Source organism: Strigops habroptila, chromosome 6, assembly GCF_004027225.2.
Source record: "Strigops habroptila isolate Jane chromosome 6, bStrHab1.2.pri, whole genome shotgun sequence".
In the NCBI taxonomy this organism is placed as follows: Eukaryota; Metazoa; Chordata; class Aves; order Psittaciformes; family Psittacidae; genus Strigops; species Strigops habroptila.
The window spans coordinates 56870930-56888451 of record NC_044282.2 but is presented as its reverse complement, the minus strand read 5'-3'; the positions used below and the strand labels follow the sequence as shown (position 1 = coordinate 56888451).

The window sequence follows — 17522 nt, the reverse complement described above, 5'->3', positions numbered from 1 at the left end:
TTGTGGTGGAAGAATTTGTCGTGTATTCAGTTGAAGATCAGGTTGTAAAAGTTACATATATAGGTAGCAGTAGTGTTTTACTAGAAGAAATGTCCATTTATCAGTACAGTTTTAGTTATGGAAAAATAACTATGTGGATACTAGTGATTAAATTTATTAACTATGACGTTGTACTGTAATTAGTTTTCAGAAAGAAAATTAACTGAGCAGCTCTAATCACAAGCTATCAAACAATGTAATTTTTTTAGTGCTTATTGGGAGACTAAGAAATCTGCCTTGAATTGTGATCAAAACTTACAAGCCGTACTCCAGTGTTTGTGTATAGTGAAGGACACTTAGTGGTATAATGTAGAATTTTTTGTTCAGCGTAAATGTCTTCAGATTAGTATTTTTATTTCCATTACTAAACTGCTTATTCTTAGCCAACCCTCATCTCTCATTGCAGAGCAAAAGCCAAAAAAGGGACATGCCATTTTGTCCAGCAAAATTGTCCAATTTCTGAGGTCATGGTGAATCTTGAACTTTGGTATTAACTTTTTCTACTTAGATGTGGAGGGTTTTTATATTCAGATTTTGAGTGGGAGTAGTTGAAGGGAAAACTGACAGATAACAATTCAGGAATAAGATTTGGTGACAGCAGTTTTTCTGTCTTGTTAATGAACTCACTTATTCCTAAAAACAAAAGGCATAATTCTCAGCTTGTGTTCAGCATAGCTAAAATAAAGCTAATTGAACCTCAGTTAATGTTAACTCCTATTGGGCATTTAAAGTCTTGCGTATAGGATCAGTACACAGAAGTGGCTAGCGCTGTTAACAGGCTGTTCTACACTGGAGAGCCAGCACCACCATGTGGCAAAATTCTTCCACTACTTCAGTATTCTATTTTTTTATGTCAATACTAAGAGACTAGAAGGGGATGTCAAATAGCTTAGGGGTTTTTTTTGTTCATGATTCCTCCTAATGTTCAGATGTCCCAAAGCAGGAAGATGATCTGACCCGGACCATACTTTTCTTTTGCAAAAGTATCTCTACAATCTGTTTACTTCTGAGTATTCCTGTGAAAGAAAATCAGTGTTTTCCCATTTTAGAGAGCTGACACTGAGCATCTGGAGGCGTTTTCCAAAGGAAGTCAGGCATAGAATTGGCAGTTCAGGCACTTAGCTGGGATGGAGCTGAAGCAAATTTCCAACCCAACCCTTAAATTCATAGCATATGTAAATATTTTACGTTAGACTTATACTTGGTTAAAATGAAAGTCATAGGAGGGAAGCATGTGGAGAATCAAAGCTGAAGATCGGTCTCTCCATCCCAGTTAACTGATTTACTGTAGTAATCGTGAAGGACTAACTCCTTACAGTAACCTAACAAAAATCTTTTGAACCCTCACTGCTTTATGCATGCCCCATTGGGGGCATAGTTTTACATGGAAAAGTAGACGGTATGCTCTGGATATGCTCCAGGCTGTTTTTAGGAAATGTAGGTTGAAGACTATTCAACTAACGTTTGTGAAGCAGCTTCAATTTTTCCATATCCCATATGTTATATAGCTCCACCTCCTCTGGACAGTATTTGATTAGGTCATGCAGTCATTAAACAACAAGTTTAACTTTTTTATTTGTTTGTTTGATTATCCATACTTAATTTGTATCCTGAATTTGTAGGAAGCCAGACTTTATCTAAAAGAAATTCAGTTATTCAGATAAATATTTTCCCCTCTCTGCCTCCTTTTTGCATAGATAAATTACGCTGCTTGTGTATAGGGAAGAACTCTAGTTACAATAAAATAAAAAAAACCAAACCATATCTTTTTAAGAAGAGATGAGGTGAATTCATAGAATCATAGAATTCAGAGAAAGCAGTAGCAGTATAGACAGATTCTTTATTCTTCGCTGTCATTTGCAGCGCAATAATGTGGATCAATAATTTCTTACTGCTATTTCATGTCAGTAGAAAGACATTTTGCTTACTTTCATGTGTTTTTTTTAAGTTCACGTAAGTAGTTTGTGTGTTTTGATAAGGTATCGCTTAAGAAACTTGCAAATCTATTTTTCACTTTGATCTTCAAAGAAAGTATTTCTGACAGCAGTTGCTTTATAATTGATTAGCATTGTAAGAATTCTAGATAACGTGGGATTTTAAAATGTTGTGGTGACTTATTTTGTCAGATGAAAAAGGATCTTTGGATCAGAAGCCTTTGAAGCCACAGGCTCCTCAAGTACCACCCAAGAAGCCTGTTCCTCCAAGCAAGACTAATAGATTACTGAGAGGAGGGCTTCTGCACCCAAAACGTCCAGATAAACCTCTTTTGCCATCATCTGTATCCAAGTCAGTATCATTTATATTGTATATACTGAGTATACTTTATTTGGTGTTTTGTTCAGTCTTTCATCGTGGACAAGGTGGGAAGAAACTTATGTTTTAACGGTGAAAAGGATGCAAGGATAAGTTTTGCCCTATGCCTACCAGTGTCTTGGTTCTCCAAGTCTTTGTAAATGTGCACTTATAACTTTCTAATTCTTTGAGACGTTAAATCCATCTCAGAGTGAATATTTCAGTATAACTAACTGTGGGACAGATGAGGTTACAAATATGCAGGCAGCTTTGCTTTAAGCCTGCCCCATAATGAAGAAGTTATAGCTGCGGCAGCAGGATGGCGGACAGAACCGGTGGACGTGGCACTTCAGAATTATTATTGTGTTGGAAGAAAACATGAAGATTTGAGCTGCATCAGTATTCAGTGTTTCAGCAATTCAAATAGAGTAAGATAGATGGCAAGGAAGAGTTGAGCACAGTTAGTACCTGTGCTAGAGGCACCCAGTGTGCTTTTCTGGGGAAAAAAGAACTTACACAGAACCACATCCAGTCTCTATACTCTATCTTCAGTATTCTCAATTGAGTTACTGGGCAAACAGGGAGGGTAATAGCAAGTAATGGTTCACCATTTCTTTTAGATCCGCTTTTAATCTTTTTTCTTATGAGTTTGAAGCAATTTATTTACGGTATTTCACTAGGACTAATTTTGCATCAGTACAATCTCCCACACAGTTTTCCTTTCTGTCTCCATCAAAGTAATTGCTAGGTCCTTACCCCAAAACTGTAAATAAACTTCTGATGGTTACCTGTGCCTTTGGGATGCTTAGTTAACTTGAGAGAACCATGAGAAAGTAAGGTCATGCTGCACTTTGCCTTGTACAAATAAAGGAGCAGACAGCTGCTACATCAAAGAGCTTGCACCTTAACTACCAACCAAGATATGGGGCGGCAGCAAGCATTTGTCAAGGTTTATCTTTTTTTAACAGCAGGTCCTGTATAGCTGAACCGTAAGGAAGAATATCTAAAGTGAGAAAAGAGTGAGGAGGAGGGCAGCAGGGAAAGGAAGTGTGGGTAAGGCACACACTTCGGATGGTTGACTCCAACAAGGATCAGCTGCCTCTGATCCTACTCTGCACAGCCCTGGGTACACTGGATGCCTGAGTGAAGAAATAGAACATGGCCACACTACTTCTGTTTAGGTTTTCAGTATGTGATTGTGTTATATCACTTGGTATTTTGAAGAGTTTCCCAAGTAAAGATTTATTTATTTGTTTGTTTGTTTGTTTTAATGCTGTAGTATAAATTATGGCAAGAATTGTAAAGGAAAATATAATCTTTTTTGTATGTATGTTTTGGTGGGTTTATTTGTCCCTGGATGATGTGACCAGACATGCAAAGAATGCATGGTAGAATAAAAGCCAAATGTACAAGGTACTTTCTTCTATGCTTAAGAAGAAATAACTTGGCAGCTTCTTTTTCTTTACAGGAAGATTTTCATGTCAAGGAGTCTGAGTAATGTTTCTGAACATTTCACAAGATATTATATTTCTGTCACATTGCAGTGTAATATTTTAGATCGAAGTGCCAAAATGTACCCTGTAGTAAAAGTTTTGGACTGGTTTTACAAGGGGATTGTACATGTTGGACAACTCTGGAAGAGCTGGAACAGAAGAATTGGGTTTTAAATAATTAGAGTTGGTCTCCAGAAGACTTGATTTTTAAGCAAGGATTTAGAAAATTATAAGATATCCTGAAAGTTTTTAGTTTACTTCTAATTCTTGGTATCTTTCAGTTGTAACTATTTAATTCATTGACTAGATGCATGTTGTTTTTTTTGTTTTTGGTTGTTTTTTTTTCTTATTACAGATCTAATGGAGAAGTTGTTTGTCTTCGACCGAAATCTGAAATCGAGCCAGTAGGAAAACCAAAGTTAGATTCTGAACCATTACCACTTAGACCAAAATCAGTAGAGGTAGATTCACTTGTGGCAAAGAGCTCTAAAGAATCAGGTAAGAAAAGAAAAAAAAAACAAACAAAAACAAACAAACAAAAAAATCCAAAACCCAACACTTTTTTGGGTCTTTCTGTTTTGGATTGCAGTGTTTTACAAGGTTAGAATAAGCTTTTTAAGTAATTTACTTAAAATGCCATAGAGTGCAATTATGCCTGTTCAGTGGAAAGTAGAACTTCTGTAGGTAGCTGAAGGTAAGAGTCAGCAAGCAATGAGTAATGTCAGTAGGCTGTTTGGAGGTAGTCAATGAGCTCTGTGTTGTAATAGATGAGAGGAAGGGAGAAATGCAGATAATGGTTTGTTCTTCTAATTTGAAAGCATGTTTTTTGCTGCCACTTTTATCTTGCATTTTTATGAAATTGTTTTCCTTACTGACTGGTTCTGTTTTGTTCTGCTCTTGCATTTCAGATAACTTTTGCTTTTCTAGCTAACTTGCCTATTCTTAGTAATGCCATTACCTTCAGCGTTCTGTTCATAGCTATTCTAGTTTGTGACTTTATCACGCCTTAAGTTAGAGCCAGCATGGAGCATTGTACATGGGAATTTCATTCTTATGGCTTTGCTTAATGTACCTTGAGCCAAACCTAACACCGTTTTGAATCTAAATTTGTCCAGTAAAATCCTTGATACAGGTTGAACTACTCGCTATGACAGTCAGGCTCTCTGAGCTATTACATAGTTATCTTTTGTCCTCTACTGACAGTACAACTGGGTTTAGTCCTCTGTGTGCCTCTTACGCAGAAATTATCTGCTGTGGGCATATTTTTATTAAACTCAAAGTTATTTTTATTGTATGATTAACCACTGTAGAAAAAGCTTTAGTGAATTTCATGTGCAGTGCTTGGCTTGCATACCTCAAATGCAACCCTTTCATCTCAGAAAAGGTCTTGGTAAGAATATGTTTTGAAATAGTATAACTTGATCGGGGTTTTTTTAGGCCAATTATGATATTCAGGTTGTAGAATAGTTGGTCCTAAAGTGTAATAAAATCATACTAATGTAAAAAATCAAAGCAGTTTTTTAATAGAATACTCCTAATTTTTCCATCAAGCATTTTAAAATGTGCTTCTAAGCTTAAATGTTTTGTTTAAGGAAGGGTTAGTTCATATATGGTCTTAATATGGAAATTATTTTTCTGAACCACAAAAAGCTGGACTTCAGCAGGTATTAAAATATCCTGGAAATGTTACAAATACTATCAGTGTTTTCCTGAAGTGTTTATAAGTTTGGGGTTTTTTTTTATTAACCAGTAAAATCTACAGATGTGCTTGAAATGCCTTTTTTAAAAGTTTTTGAATTGGCAAGTTAACTATTGCCTCTATTTAAAGATGAGTTTGAATGAGGGTGAAGAAGAAACACTTTTAGGCCAAAGTAAGCTGAGAGATTAAAGGGCAATGCACAACCTAGCCTTAAAAATGTAAGCCTTGTCCTGCTACCCAGATGTTTCTCTCTCAGACTGTGCTAGATGTGTTTCTGTATAGCATAGTATCATTTATCCACAGGAAAACACTCCCCATGAAAACAGATGTAACTACTTTTTCCTCCTTTAGATGCAATTTAGATTGAAAATTTAGATGCAATTATCTTGGCAACTTTAATAACGAGAGTGGCAACACAGTAGCTGTGATATTTGGTATCCATGTGTATATAACCCCTCTAATTTTATGCAGATTTAGAAAAAAATTTATGAATTCTGATTTGCTAACCTAAGATTTTACAGGCTTATGGAGAAATTCGATATTTTGATACTTAGATGGGGCACGGGACATGGATGCATAACAAGAAAGTGGGTGAGGTCTCTTCAAGGGTCCTTGTTTGGTGCAAAGGAGGCTCAGGCAGCCCATGTGGGGATGCAGCACTGACAGTGTCAAGGAGCTGCTATCTACAGAAAACTTCAAAAATCCTCTGTTACATGAAACTGCCCTTGTTTAAAATGATCTGTGCAAGTCACCTGTAGCTTTACTACTCCTCTGAAAAGAGACTAGCCCAAACTCCTGCCAGTAAACCGTAATGATTATGTCTCTGTATGCATTCTGCTGCTAAAGACGTAATACTCCATGCAGCAGCTGTATAAAGCTCCAAAGATATTGAGTCCTTATATAAAGTTCAAGACTGCTTAATCTTACAAGAACTAGGATAGATATTAAAACATGGCAGAAAATGTATGGCTGGGATTAGCAACTGTATTACCAGTTTCCCCCACACACACCCCTCCCCTCCCCCTTTAGGTTGAAATCCTGAAGTGAATGAATTTTTGGATAACAAATCTCAATATTTTTTTCTTTTTTTTTTTTTTTTGTAATTTTTATTCCCCTCCCCCAGCTTATTTGGCCCATGAAGTGTGGTGTAGGTTGAACCACTTTCAATTTAGCCTAAGCAGTTGATGTACTTATTCTGTATCTACAGGAAGTAAAACACCCACCCCACACCAAAATTAGGCCCTCAGCCATCAGATAAGGACAAATACTCAAAACGATTCAGAAACATTGATCATGTTGAAATACCTCCTCTTGAAGCTTTATTTGAAAAGTTGCGTAAATGTTTCTCTGTTCAATTAGAATGAAAGTATGTAAAAGACTAAAGCTGTAATAGTGGCATGCTGAACATGTAAAGCAATTCTGTTTCTTCTACAAATGTTTCTTTTTCCTGCTTTGTAAAGTAATTTTTTTGTTCAGAATCTTTTTCTAGACATTCCTCTCCTTGACTTTTCTTTCCAGATTTTGTTTCCTATCCTGTTTGCCATGTTTCCCTTCTTACGTGTCAGGAAATTACCCTACCCTTCTCCATTTTGGTAAGATAACAATCTATAAGGAAATCCAAATGCTTTATGCCATACACATAGCCTCTTCTTAACTTCGTAAGCATAGTTTTCAGTTGCGATGATTGATACTAAAATTTTTGGGTTTCAATTTAAAATGCTTTTTTTTTCTTTTGTTTGTTTGTTTGAATGCCTGTTTTCTTTAGCTGTTACAGAAGAAGTTACTTTAAGTATGCTTTTCAATTGGGAACTTGTGGGGAAAAAATAAGAAAAGCTTTACAGTCCAACTATTGATAAGCCAAACCTAATGTTTATAAGGAAATGTGTTCAATAGCACTTCTGGTGTATGGAGGTTGAATGGCTTTATCTTTCTGTACACACAAATTGTGCTCTTAGGAAATCTTTGGGCACCAAATCCGCCAACATTGACTATTTAGTATTATGAGTCTTGAAAAACACTGTTCTTGAAAATTCCATTGTTAGCAATGTGCTTAATTGTAGCAAATACCTTACTATTGCTTGACTGCAAATTTAAATATTCTAAGGCTTATATCTGTCCCCTAATTTTTTTGGGTGCAATCTCAGCAAGACGAGTAATAGCAAAAAAAGAGCTTCCATCTTCTCTTACTCTGCAGATCAATTGAAGGTCTTCTAAAATATTGGATATGTTTCATTTCTATCATTGGTTTTAAAACCCCAGCCACATAAGGTGTTGGAACCACAATTTCTTTAGACAGCCCTTCAGCTTTGCTTCTTTTTGTGAAGGTTTTTTAAGCCAAACTGCTTGAATATACGTGAAGCATCTTAACAAAACCTCTCACCTAATTGTATCTGTTAAAGCTCCTAACAGTTCTGTTACGGATCTGCGTAAAGCTTGCAGAAGAGACATTTCTAATAGTCTGTCCTAAGTAACTGTTCAAGCTTAGCTCATTTTCCTAGAAGGGTGCTTTTGCTCAGCCTCAAAATATTTTTGACTAAAATTAATCCCCAGGTGTGTGGTATTGCTCTTTTGGCACCATGGTGGGATTTCCTTTGACAATTACTCACAGGCTGTCTGTAAGAAAGTGAATTGATAAATCACTTTACTGATTGAAACGGGTGTAAATTGTAAGCTTTCAGTGGGTTTTATCAGTATCTCTGTTGGTTTCAGTGGGACCAAACTTTCTCCCAAAATAGCAAAGAATGCTGTTTAAAAAGAAAAACAAACAACCCCCCTAAACTCACAAACAAAACCACCACCACCAAAACTACAAGCCCTAATCCCCACCGGCCTGTGTTTTTAATTTCTTCCTTATGCCAAAACAACAGAATGGAAAGGTAAAAAGCAAAATGCAAGTACAGTTAGAATTCCCTCTGACTGTAGCGGGGTGGCAATATTTTAATGCTGAGCAATTGTCTCAGGTGTAGTAGCAATTTCCTTTAGAAACTCTTACAGGTAACAAATACAAACCCTGACTTTAGTGTCATCCCACCATCTATATTTAAATCGTATACAATTTGAGACTCTAGCAGTCTTCATCTTCAAAGCTTGTAAAATTCTGTGGGTTTTTTTTCAGAGGTATATGTTATTCTTAATATGTTCTTAATATTCTTAACATGCTTGATGTTTACTTTGTTCATGGAGGCAGGACTGGCGTTACAATCATAATAGCAACTACATTTACAATTCTTACTTAAATGTAATGCCAAATGATTTGCCATTTCTGCAGAATGACAAAAGGAGGGTTGTTTACAGGCCAGAATTAATGAGATGGGGGAAAAGGCATATTTCTTGCCTTCTTGTTAACCTTTCAATAGTAACTAACTAACATAAATCCTGATGTATATTTTGGCATGGGTTAGTGCTCTGGGATTACTGACAATTGAGTAAAGAACATGAAAATATACCCCTTGGTCACTGTTGCTTGGCTTCTAATAAGTTGAATACCTTATTGGCACATGCTACAACAGAAATACCTTCATAGTTATTTCTCCCTCATCCTCTTTTTCCGTCAGCCGCTTGCCATTCGTTCACTCTTCTGTTACTTCCTTCTTTGTTTTTCTTCCCTGCTTTTTTTTAATTACAAATATGATTGCATGTTTACAAAAGACTGTCTTTACATTCTCTGTAATAAGAATAAAAAGCAGCAAAACTGATCGTTAACAGATAGTGTTATAAATGCTTGCAGTTTAACAAGGCAATGACAAAGTAGGTATGTTCAGGGATGTATGAAAGATGTGAATATTTTAAGGACTTCAAGGATAGTATGGCAGAGTAGAAGACATAAAATCAGTTGAAACACTTGGTGGAAAACTTAGTTCCTATAGGTATAAATACAGCTTTGATAATGCATGATTAAAACTTGGATTAATCAGAAGATTTTAAGAATGATCTGGCTCAGTGTTCTTAGGGCTGCTTTTTTTTTTTTTTTTCTTACCTGACCTCAAAATAAATGAGAAAATAGGGAAAGAAGTGTCATAGCTTCTATTTGATAAATCATAACGTCTTAAAAAACAAAGGGTTATCAAAAAAACCCAACCCCCAGACAAAACCCAAACCCTTGAATGTTATTTTTGATACCCATAGTAAATGCTGTGTGGCACAGCAGTTAAACATTTAGGGTCTGTAGAATAAATTTAATGAATTTATGTTGTAGAATGATATATATAATACCCATAATCTTATGTTGATGCTTAAATAAAAAACCCCATCTCATTACACAACTGCTGGCAGGTAAGTATTATTTTTGTGGAGAAACAGTTAAGAAGTCCAGTTGTTAACTAAGTGAAGTACTTCTGTTGTTAGATTAGGTGTCTTCTATTATTCCTATTAATAGCTTTTTTCCTAGGGTTGCCTCTTCCCATACAACAGAACTTCTACTGATGTAAGAGACATTTTACATAAAGCTATGAGCATAGAGACACAAATGAGCAAAGAGCTCTGTATGTTTTAATACAGTATGAGAATGGCATTTGGAAATACTTATTATAAACTTTATGAAATCATATATTTTCTTTAGACTAAGTACTGAATGTGGAAAATCTACCCTGCACAGGAATATTTGCAGTTCATGTCTTGTTAACTTACTTTCACCAGCGTGTGGACATGTACTTTACCATATTGCTTTTATTTTTGTCTTAGTCAAAACTTGGATTTTCATGCTTTTCATGCCAGTTTAGCAACAAGAACATATGCTCTCTTAAATAGTTGAATACGGCATCTCTCAAACAGTCATATTTTTCTGCATACATTTGTTAGGTTTGTTTTAAGCTGCCATGTTACTACAGCACTTCTTCTGTGAGAACATAAATTTAAATATTTTTGCAAGGTAATTTTTTTCAAGGGGGAAAATATGTTTTCCCAGATATGTCAAAGTTATGTAGTTGTTTCATATGACTCATGTTGAGTACGCTGAAACAATTAGAAACAGTAAGAATATTTAAAACAATTCTGATTGATTGTCTTAGAATTCTGATTATTTTTTTTTTCTTTTTTTGTATTAAGAAAAAAAAGGTTAAGGAAGAACTCCACAAAATCTTCTGGTCTTGATGGTGGTCTGTGTTTTCATCTTTTTCTAGATCTGTTAAGCTTTGATGATGTAATAGCTACCTCAGATAATCTATCACACCCTACTGCAAACCGACCCAAGATGCCTGGTAGGAGGCTACCTTCACGGTTCAATAGCAGTAGTCCTGTGAGTATAATGGGTGGGTTTTCCTAGTAGTGAACTAAAAACTAACTTCCCAGGAAGCAGAATTGCACTGGGAAAGTCTTATGAACCATTTGCCTGAGTGAGAAATGCCAAATGCCACAGAGGTTCAGTTCCTATAGACTTTGTCTACAGGAATATATCCATTTCCAGGAGGGAGGTGTACCAAAGAGAAATAATGTGGCTGTGTTGCAGCCAAAGGAGTTTTTTTCTGTTCTGTGGGGTATTGCTGCAGTAAGTATTCAGTTCTTTTAGCATCACAAATGATGAAACAGGTGTTTTGCGTACACACAGCTCTGAAAGTGTCTTCAGTGCCTTACAAGCCTAGCAATGTATAGTCTTTGGCCACACCAAATTTGTGATTTAAGGTTGCTGTAATGTGGGACTTGTGTTCTCATGTGCTAAGATGTGAGATTGTCAGACCATGAGAACCAAGTGGTGAAGAGTCCTTGAAATCAATTATATCATGGGATGCTATATAGTTCATTCATGCCACTTAGTCTACAGTTACTGCCTGCTAATCCTTGTTAATATTTTATGGAAGCACCTACAGATTCCCAAAAGCACCAGGGACTTGTTAAGTACTGCAGAAATGCTTGAAACCCTGCCCGGGATTCTGATGTTAGATTTAAATTCAGCTGAATGAGTATTGCAGGGAAGGAAACTTCTATCTTTCAGGAAAAGAAGACTGATAATCTAACACTTTAAGTTGGTTTTGTTTTGCTGTTTTGTTTTTGGTTTGGTTTGGTATTTTTGTTGTTGTTCTGGGGTGTTTTTGATTTGTTTGTGGGATTTTGGGGTTTTTTTTAAACTATCACATCTTTAGAAACATGTGACAGTTGTTTTTTTGGGTTTTTATTTTTTTTTTTTTTCTTTTTTTTTAAAACTCTGAAAACCTTTTTATTTTTTATGAATGGTTTACCAGGCAAGTCAAAATGTGAGTCCAGAAAAAAATTTGAAGGTGCAGAAAGAAGAAGAAGAAAGTGCCAAACCAAAGCCAGTTGAAACAAAAAAGGTATGATACCAAGGAGCTAGAGAAGTACCAGGCAACCGAGTGTTCTGTTCATTTTGCTTGTATTTCCAGTTTAGATTGATGCAATCATCTAAATACAAATGATTGTCTTTAAATACAAGTGAGCCATATCATTTAGTATAAAGTTCATCTATACTTTAGTATAAAGTGCATCAGCTCTGATGAGAACGATTATATAAGGTACCACGAAACTAAGGTATTATTTCCCAAATAAATGAGCTGAGCTTTATGTCTGCTCAGCCTTTAGTCTCCTGACAGACACAACTGGGGATATCAGAAAGGTGCGCAAAATAATGTTCATAATGAACCAATGGGCTCCATTAAATCACAGGGTTTTTGAAAGTGTAAAGAACAGTGTGACTACAGGAACCTTAAGGAAATGCTTAATAAAGACCTCTATAAAATAACTTTCCTAACGTACAGTAGTCCATTTGAACTGGACATTCTTTTTTACCTTTTGGGTGGAAAATGAAGGAAATTTGTGCACATGTAGCTCCCATACCAATACAATCTGTATGCTGTAAGTGTTCAGTTCATAAAGGTTCCATTTCTTTAGCTTTCTCCTGATTTATGTTTTCAGCCATCTGCATTCAGTCCACCAAATCCATCTTCTTCTCAGAGACCAAGTTCTGCTATACTCAACTTTTTTCCTGGAGACATACAACTTAAAGGAGAAACAGACGATGAAAAAATTTCTGCAGAAGAGCTCAGGACTCAGATTAATGAGTTGATGGGTTTAGTAGATGCACTGAGGAAAGAACATGGGTAAATATTTTCTTCTTAATCTGCAAAGGGATATATAGACATCTAAATGACTTTAATGCCAAACTTCTTAAAAATAAAAAGCTATTCTATATTAATGTTAATTCAGAACTTCTTTCTTTAGAAGTTGATCCAACTAGATGTCCTAAATAAGTACAAATTTGATGTCAGAGTATTTTTGGAATTTGTACACATTTTTGCCCTCCTACTTTGTGCTCCTGTGTTCATTACAGCTTTTTGAAAATATTTCTTAAACAGTAGTACTTTCACTGTAAAGAAAAGGAGATAATTCTCGTGGTGTAAAATAAAAGTACATGTGCTGGCCTTGTGTAACACTGTGCATAAGTAGTTGCAGTACTGACACGACTGGTAGTAGGGAAGGATAATACTGAGCTTTTCAAACTGGTGATCATGGTGGCCTCATCTTTGTGTGTGTGCTGGGTTATGTTTGTGGACTGAAAATGTAGTTGGTATTTGAGAAAACAGCAAAGGCCAATCTGGGGGAAATTTTACCTTTTCTGTTTTTAGTTGTACAGCAGAGACACTCATTTTATTATTTAAATGATAACTACTGCTAACCAGCCGGCTTTTAGAGTGACCTCTTGAGAGGTTATAAAACATCAGAATCAATTGGTCCCTAAACCAAACTAGTAAATTATATGTTCTGGAGGTTAATGATCTAGTTCTTCAGTGACTTGATGATAATTCTTAGTGCTTTCTTGACTGAACATAGTTACAAAATAAAACATATTTTAGGAACTTTCTATTCTAAAGAAGTTCTGTTCATTATGTAGAAGTCGTCAGGTTATTTTAGCTTAAATTCAACTCTCCAAGTAAAATGACAGTACAAATTTTTAAGTAGCCTAATTGTGATTATAAATTAAGGATAGGTGCATAGTGATAGGTAGGAAGTGTTGAGAGTTGGTGGAAGCTTGTGGTCCAATAGGTCTGAGAACTAGTTCATTAGTGGGCATGTACTTGCATGTAGGTTTTATTTATAAGATGTAGCATCAGACAGTTGTTTGATTTTTAAAGTGGAATTCATGCAAGGCTTGAGCTTCCTGTTCTCAGTAACGTGAAATTTTTTTCCCCCTCTAATTGTATTTCTGATGCCTTTACTGTTAGGAGAGAACTGGAAAAACTAAAGAAGGATTTGGAACAAGAGAAGCAGTTGCGAAGTACTCTGGAGGTAATGTTAGCAATTTGGGGAATGGGGGGGGAAGAGAGATTTAGAAGTAGGTAGGCAGAGTTCTGGAATTTGGTTCACAGGACAGTCTTAACCAACCTGCTGAATATGTTTGTATTGCTGTGTTAGTGTTGTTGAATGAATGCCTCATGAGGCAGTTGCATGTATCCAGGAGATTCACAGTTCATTTTAGTTCCGCTTTCTTTAGCTGGAAAATTATTTTTAACAATATATATGGGTGTTGGGATGTGAGTTCAGTTTAGTGTTGCTAGATTCTGCCCGTTGCTAGAAATATGTCCAACTGGGTGTGTTCCAAGAGAGAAGATTAATACAATACTTTGCTTTTGTAGAATTGAAGGGCAAATTTAGTTTATGTAATCAAAAGAAAAACAGGGCAAAAGTAAACTTTCCTGGTTTTTTTTTTTTTTTTTTATGAACTATTTAACTATTAAGTGGATAATTTGCCAAAAGAACAGAATGCATCTGAAAAATTTCTTTGTGAATGAACATCACTCCTCTCAATTTATTGATGAAGACGGGTACCTGCATTGCAGTATGATGCCATTAAGTAGTTACTAGGATGAGCTCATTGTAGAAAATTAGTTCAGTCTGATAGAAAAGGGCATTTTATTTGTGAAATAGTACTTCCTGTTGATTACAGAGTTACTTTCTAAACTTGCAAAGAACTTCTGGTGAGTCCTCTTTTTAATGCACCTCTAAAGCAATTGATGAAGTTGCCTTAAATATGCACTGAGGATGAAGAGGAGGTAGCTTCCATGTATCCTATAAATCCATTTGAAGAAATAGAAATTAATCATGGCACAGTATTTTGCGTGAATGCTGCTTTAGGAAATTAGTCTGAGGTGATGATGCAGCATTACGTTGGGGATATGTCAAATGATTCCACAACCCAGCTTTGAATGGTATAATCAGAGTGAACCAGAATTATAGGCAAACTTTTAATGATTTTAAATTCTTTATTTAGCAATATAGTAGTATTAAATCAGCTGTAAATATTGAGATGTTAAATGCTTCTCTGTTACAATTTTATTTGCTTAAGTGTCCTTGAAATATAAAGGTTATAATTTTATTGAAAGCTCTGAAGACTTTAGATTATTACTACTTTAATACTGTGTCTCTCTTTTCAAAATGTCCATTTTCCAGCTTGAAGTAGAAAAATTGAAGAAAGCAATGATGTCTACATGAGACAGCTATGGACTCAATGTTTTTAACTCACCAGGAATTCAAAGCAGAACACAAGAACTGACTCTTATTTCGTAATAATGGATGCTGGTGTTTTACAGTCTTCAAGAAAAAACGTAGTAAAAAAAGGAATATAGTCTTTTATTCAGAGAGATTAAGAAAACAAAGAAGAATAATGGTGTAATTTTTTTGCCAATATAAAAGAGGCCTTATTTCTTACTGTGCTGGAATTGCAGACCTTATTTTTTGGTTTGCTTGAAAATACTACTGAATCTGTATAGAAAGGAGAGGGAATTCTTAATAGATTTTTATTAAATACCTGTAGCTTAATTTTTAAAGAGATCTATACTATAAATAGGGTGATCTATCTCTACAACTAATCTGTAAAATAGTCTATTGGAAGGGATGGAATAACTGTACCGTAATTGTAGTCACTACTCTTACCCTACACGCAAAAGGGAATATATGATGTTTGTATTTTGGCAGTCTTACCCAGGGTTATGCTGTTGTGCCTGTCTGCAGTGAGAATATTAATAACATGCTGTTTATATGTTAAGTAATGAAATAGGAATTTGTTAGTGCAATTAAGCAGGTGAAACTCCTATGCATTGTAGTAAGAATGAATGATCTAATCTGAGTAGTTTAGTAGAACGTTTTGCCACTTGCACTATTGGATTAAAAAGGGATTTAGAACTGAATCATGAAGTTATGGCAAAAGTAACTTTTAAAACCATAAAAATGCAAGAAATACAGAAAAAAGGCTAGAATCCAGTCTTAACCTGTTGTGCCTAAAATATTGCAGCATACAGCATGAAAAAGTAAACCTTAAGTTATGTCTGTGCTTCTGTATGTCTAAACTGCAGTCATCAGTCTTTCTGGTGGTTAAATATGTATCATGATCTGTTTTTACAATAGTCAGGTTTTGTTTATAATATGTCTCCAAATAAATCCCTTTGGAACTTTGATACTCTCAAAATGTCTCAATATTTATATATTTATGCCATAAACTTTCTCAGTATATTGTGTACCTCTAAATTTAATAACATCTTTGTATTTTAATGAGTGACTGGAACAATTGCTTTGACAGCATTGTGCTAGTGTCCAAGACTGTCTTTCACATTTTATGGAAAACGGTTGAAATCTTGTGGATTGCCATTATCTTTAACCCCTGAGTTTAACACAGTGCACCAGAACAATTTGAAAAAAAGAAAAAGGTGATGGAGGACAATGATATTTATTGCTGCGTTCATTTCATTAAAGAATTAAAAACCATACAGCTTTAGAAAGCCAGCCAAATGCATTGCTTCTAGTAATCATCTTATCTCCTTTTGGTCTACTAGAATTTAAAGGACAAAACCATGCCACATAATTTGGCAACTTCACCAGTAAGAGAAGTAATGAAGTTTCTATTAATGGGAATAGTCATAAATATAGTAATTATTTAACATGTCACTTGAGCAGTGACATGGAAGTATTACTACTTGAGACTATATTTTTCCACAGTTGATGCATCCTAAAATACAAACATCAAAAAGGCAATTAAAGGATGTTTGTCAGTTACTGATTTAAATTATTCATAAAATTTGATTCATATGCTATGCAAGTATTAAGTAATATTTGCTAATAAGCTGATTCAATATTAATGCTTTTAACTTTTAATTGCAGTGATGCATCATAAATGAAGCCTTGAGCCAGATCTTTTATATTGAGGAATAATGTGCAGTAGTAATGCTTCTCGTCAGACACTAAACTCTTAGAATTCATACTTCTAAGTCAAGTGATGAAAAGCAAGAATTGAGCCTAATGGAATAGCCAATTTTGTTATACAAGCTTTTCACTGTGATTAGAGCATGAAATAAATCTTGGAATGGATTGCTCTATAGAAATTGTGTCTGTGTGTAAGCTTCTAGCAGACAAACGGAACAAGACAATCAGTTAAAACCCTAAATGAAAGATGTTCGTTATTTAATGGCCTTTGTCGCTATAGCAATAAATGACCCAAGTGCAATGACTTGATTTGATAAAACCCTCCTTTAAAAGTCGCTGCTATGAGTATTTTTAGCCATAAGGAAGTTGCTCTGATATATGTCTGTCTTGTCTTCAGCTAGTGTTATGTACTAGAGAGGAGGGGGAAAGGGTAATGGTTTTGAAGACATTCCACAGTACAAGTTCTTAAAAGCAGTATGCTTCACTGACTTGTTTACCAGTGCTGTAAAATAATGCATGCTATCCAAACTCAGCAAATAAAAGAAGTTTAAAAACCTGCTGAAATGTCTGCTCAGTTCTGTTCAGGAGTCTTTCTTATGCCATTAAATTCTTTGCAGCAGTTTGGGGGGTAGAAGCAAAGTGTATTATTATTTATATAGTCCCCCTTTGAGGCTTTCAGATTTTAATTTATTCACTGGAATGCTCTGGTTCTTTACTGTCAGGATGGCTTAGGATCCAAACAGCTGGAAGGCTTATTGGTTTTCTTTGCAAGTGTGACTGGGAATCTTAACTACTCAGTTAACTATCTCTTTACTCCTTTTTTACTTCTTTACTGCTGTTGGTCATCCTGGACTACCCTT

General features: G+C 35.3%; 1 protein-coding gene across 2 annotated transcripts in view; it reads left to right on the top strand.

The window, feature by feature from the left end:
* The window catches only part of CD2AP (CD2 associated protein), an 82658-nt gene extending 65437 nt beyond the window's left edge, over positions 1-17221 (top strand). The window contains exons 12-18 of one of the 2 annotated variants that reach the window (XM_030490066.1): positions 2166-2325; positions 4180-4322; positions 10641-10756; positions 11697-11786; positions 12385-12569; positions 13692-13755; positions 14917-17221. In XM_030490066.1, the coding sequence (XP_030345926.1) occupies positions 2166-2325; positions 4180-4322; positions 10641-10756; positions 11697-11786; positions 12385-12569; positions 13692-13755; positions 14917-14958 (800 nt within the window). In that variant the 3' untranslated portion in view covers positions 14959-17221. Of the gene's footprint in view, positions 1-2165; positions 2326-4179; positions 4323-7041; positions 7116-9910; positions 10404-10640; positions 10757-11696; positions 11787-12384; positions 12570-13691; positions 13756-14916 lie in introns of those variants that run through there. The other variant, XM_030490067.1, reaches the window with a different exon arrangement.
* Positions 17222-17522: the final 301 nt, after the last annotated feature.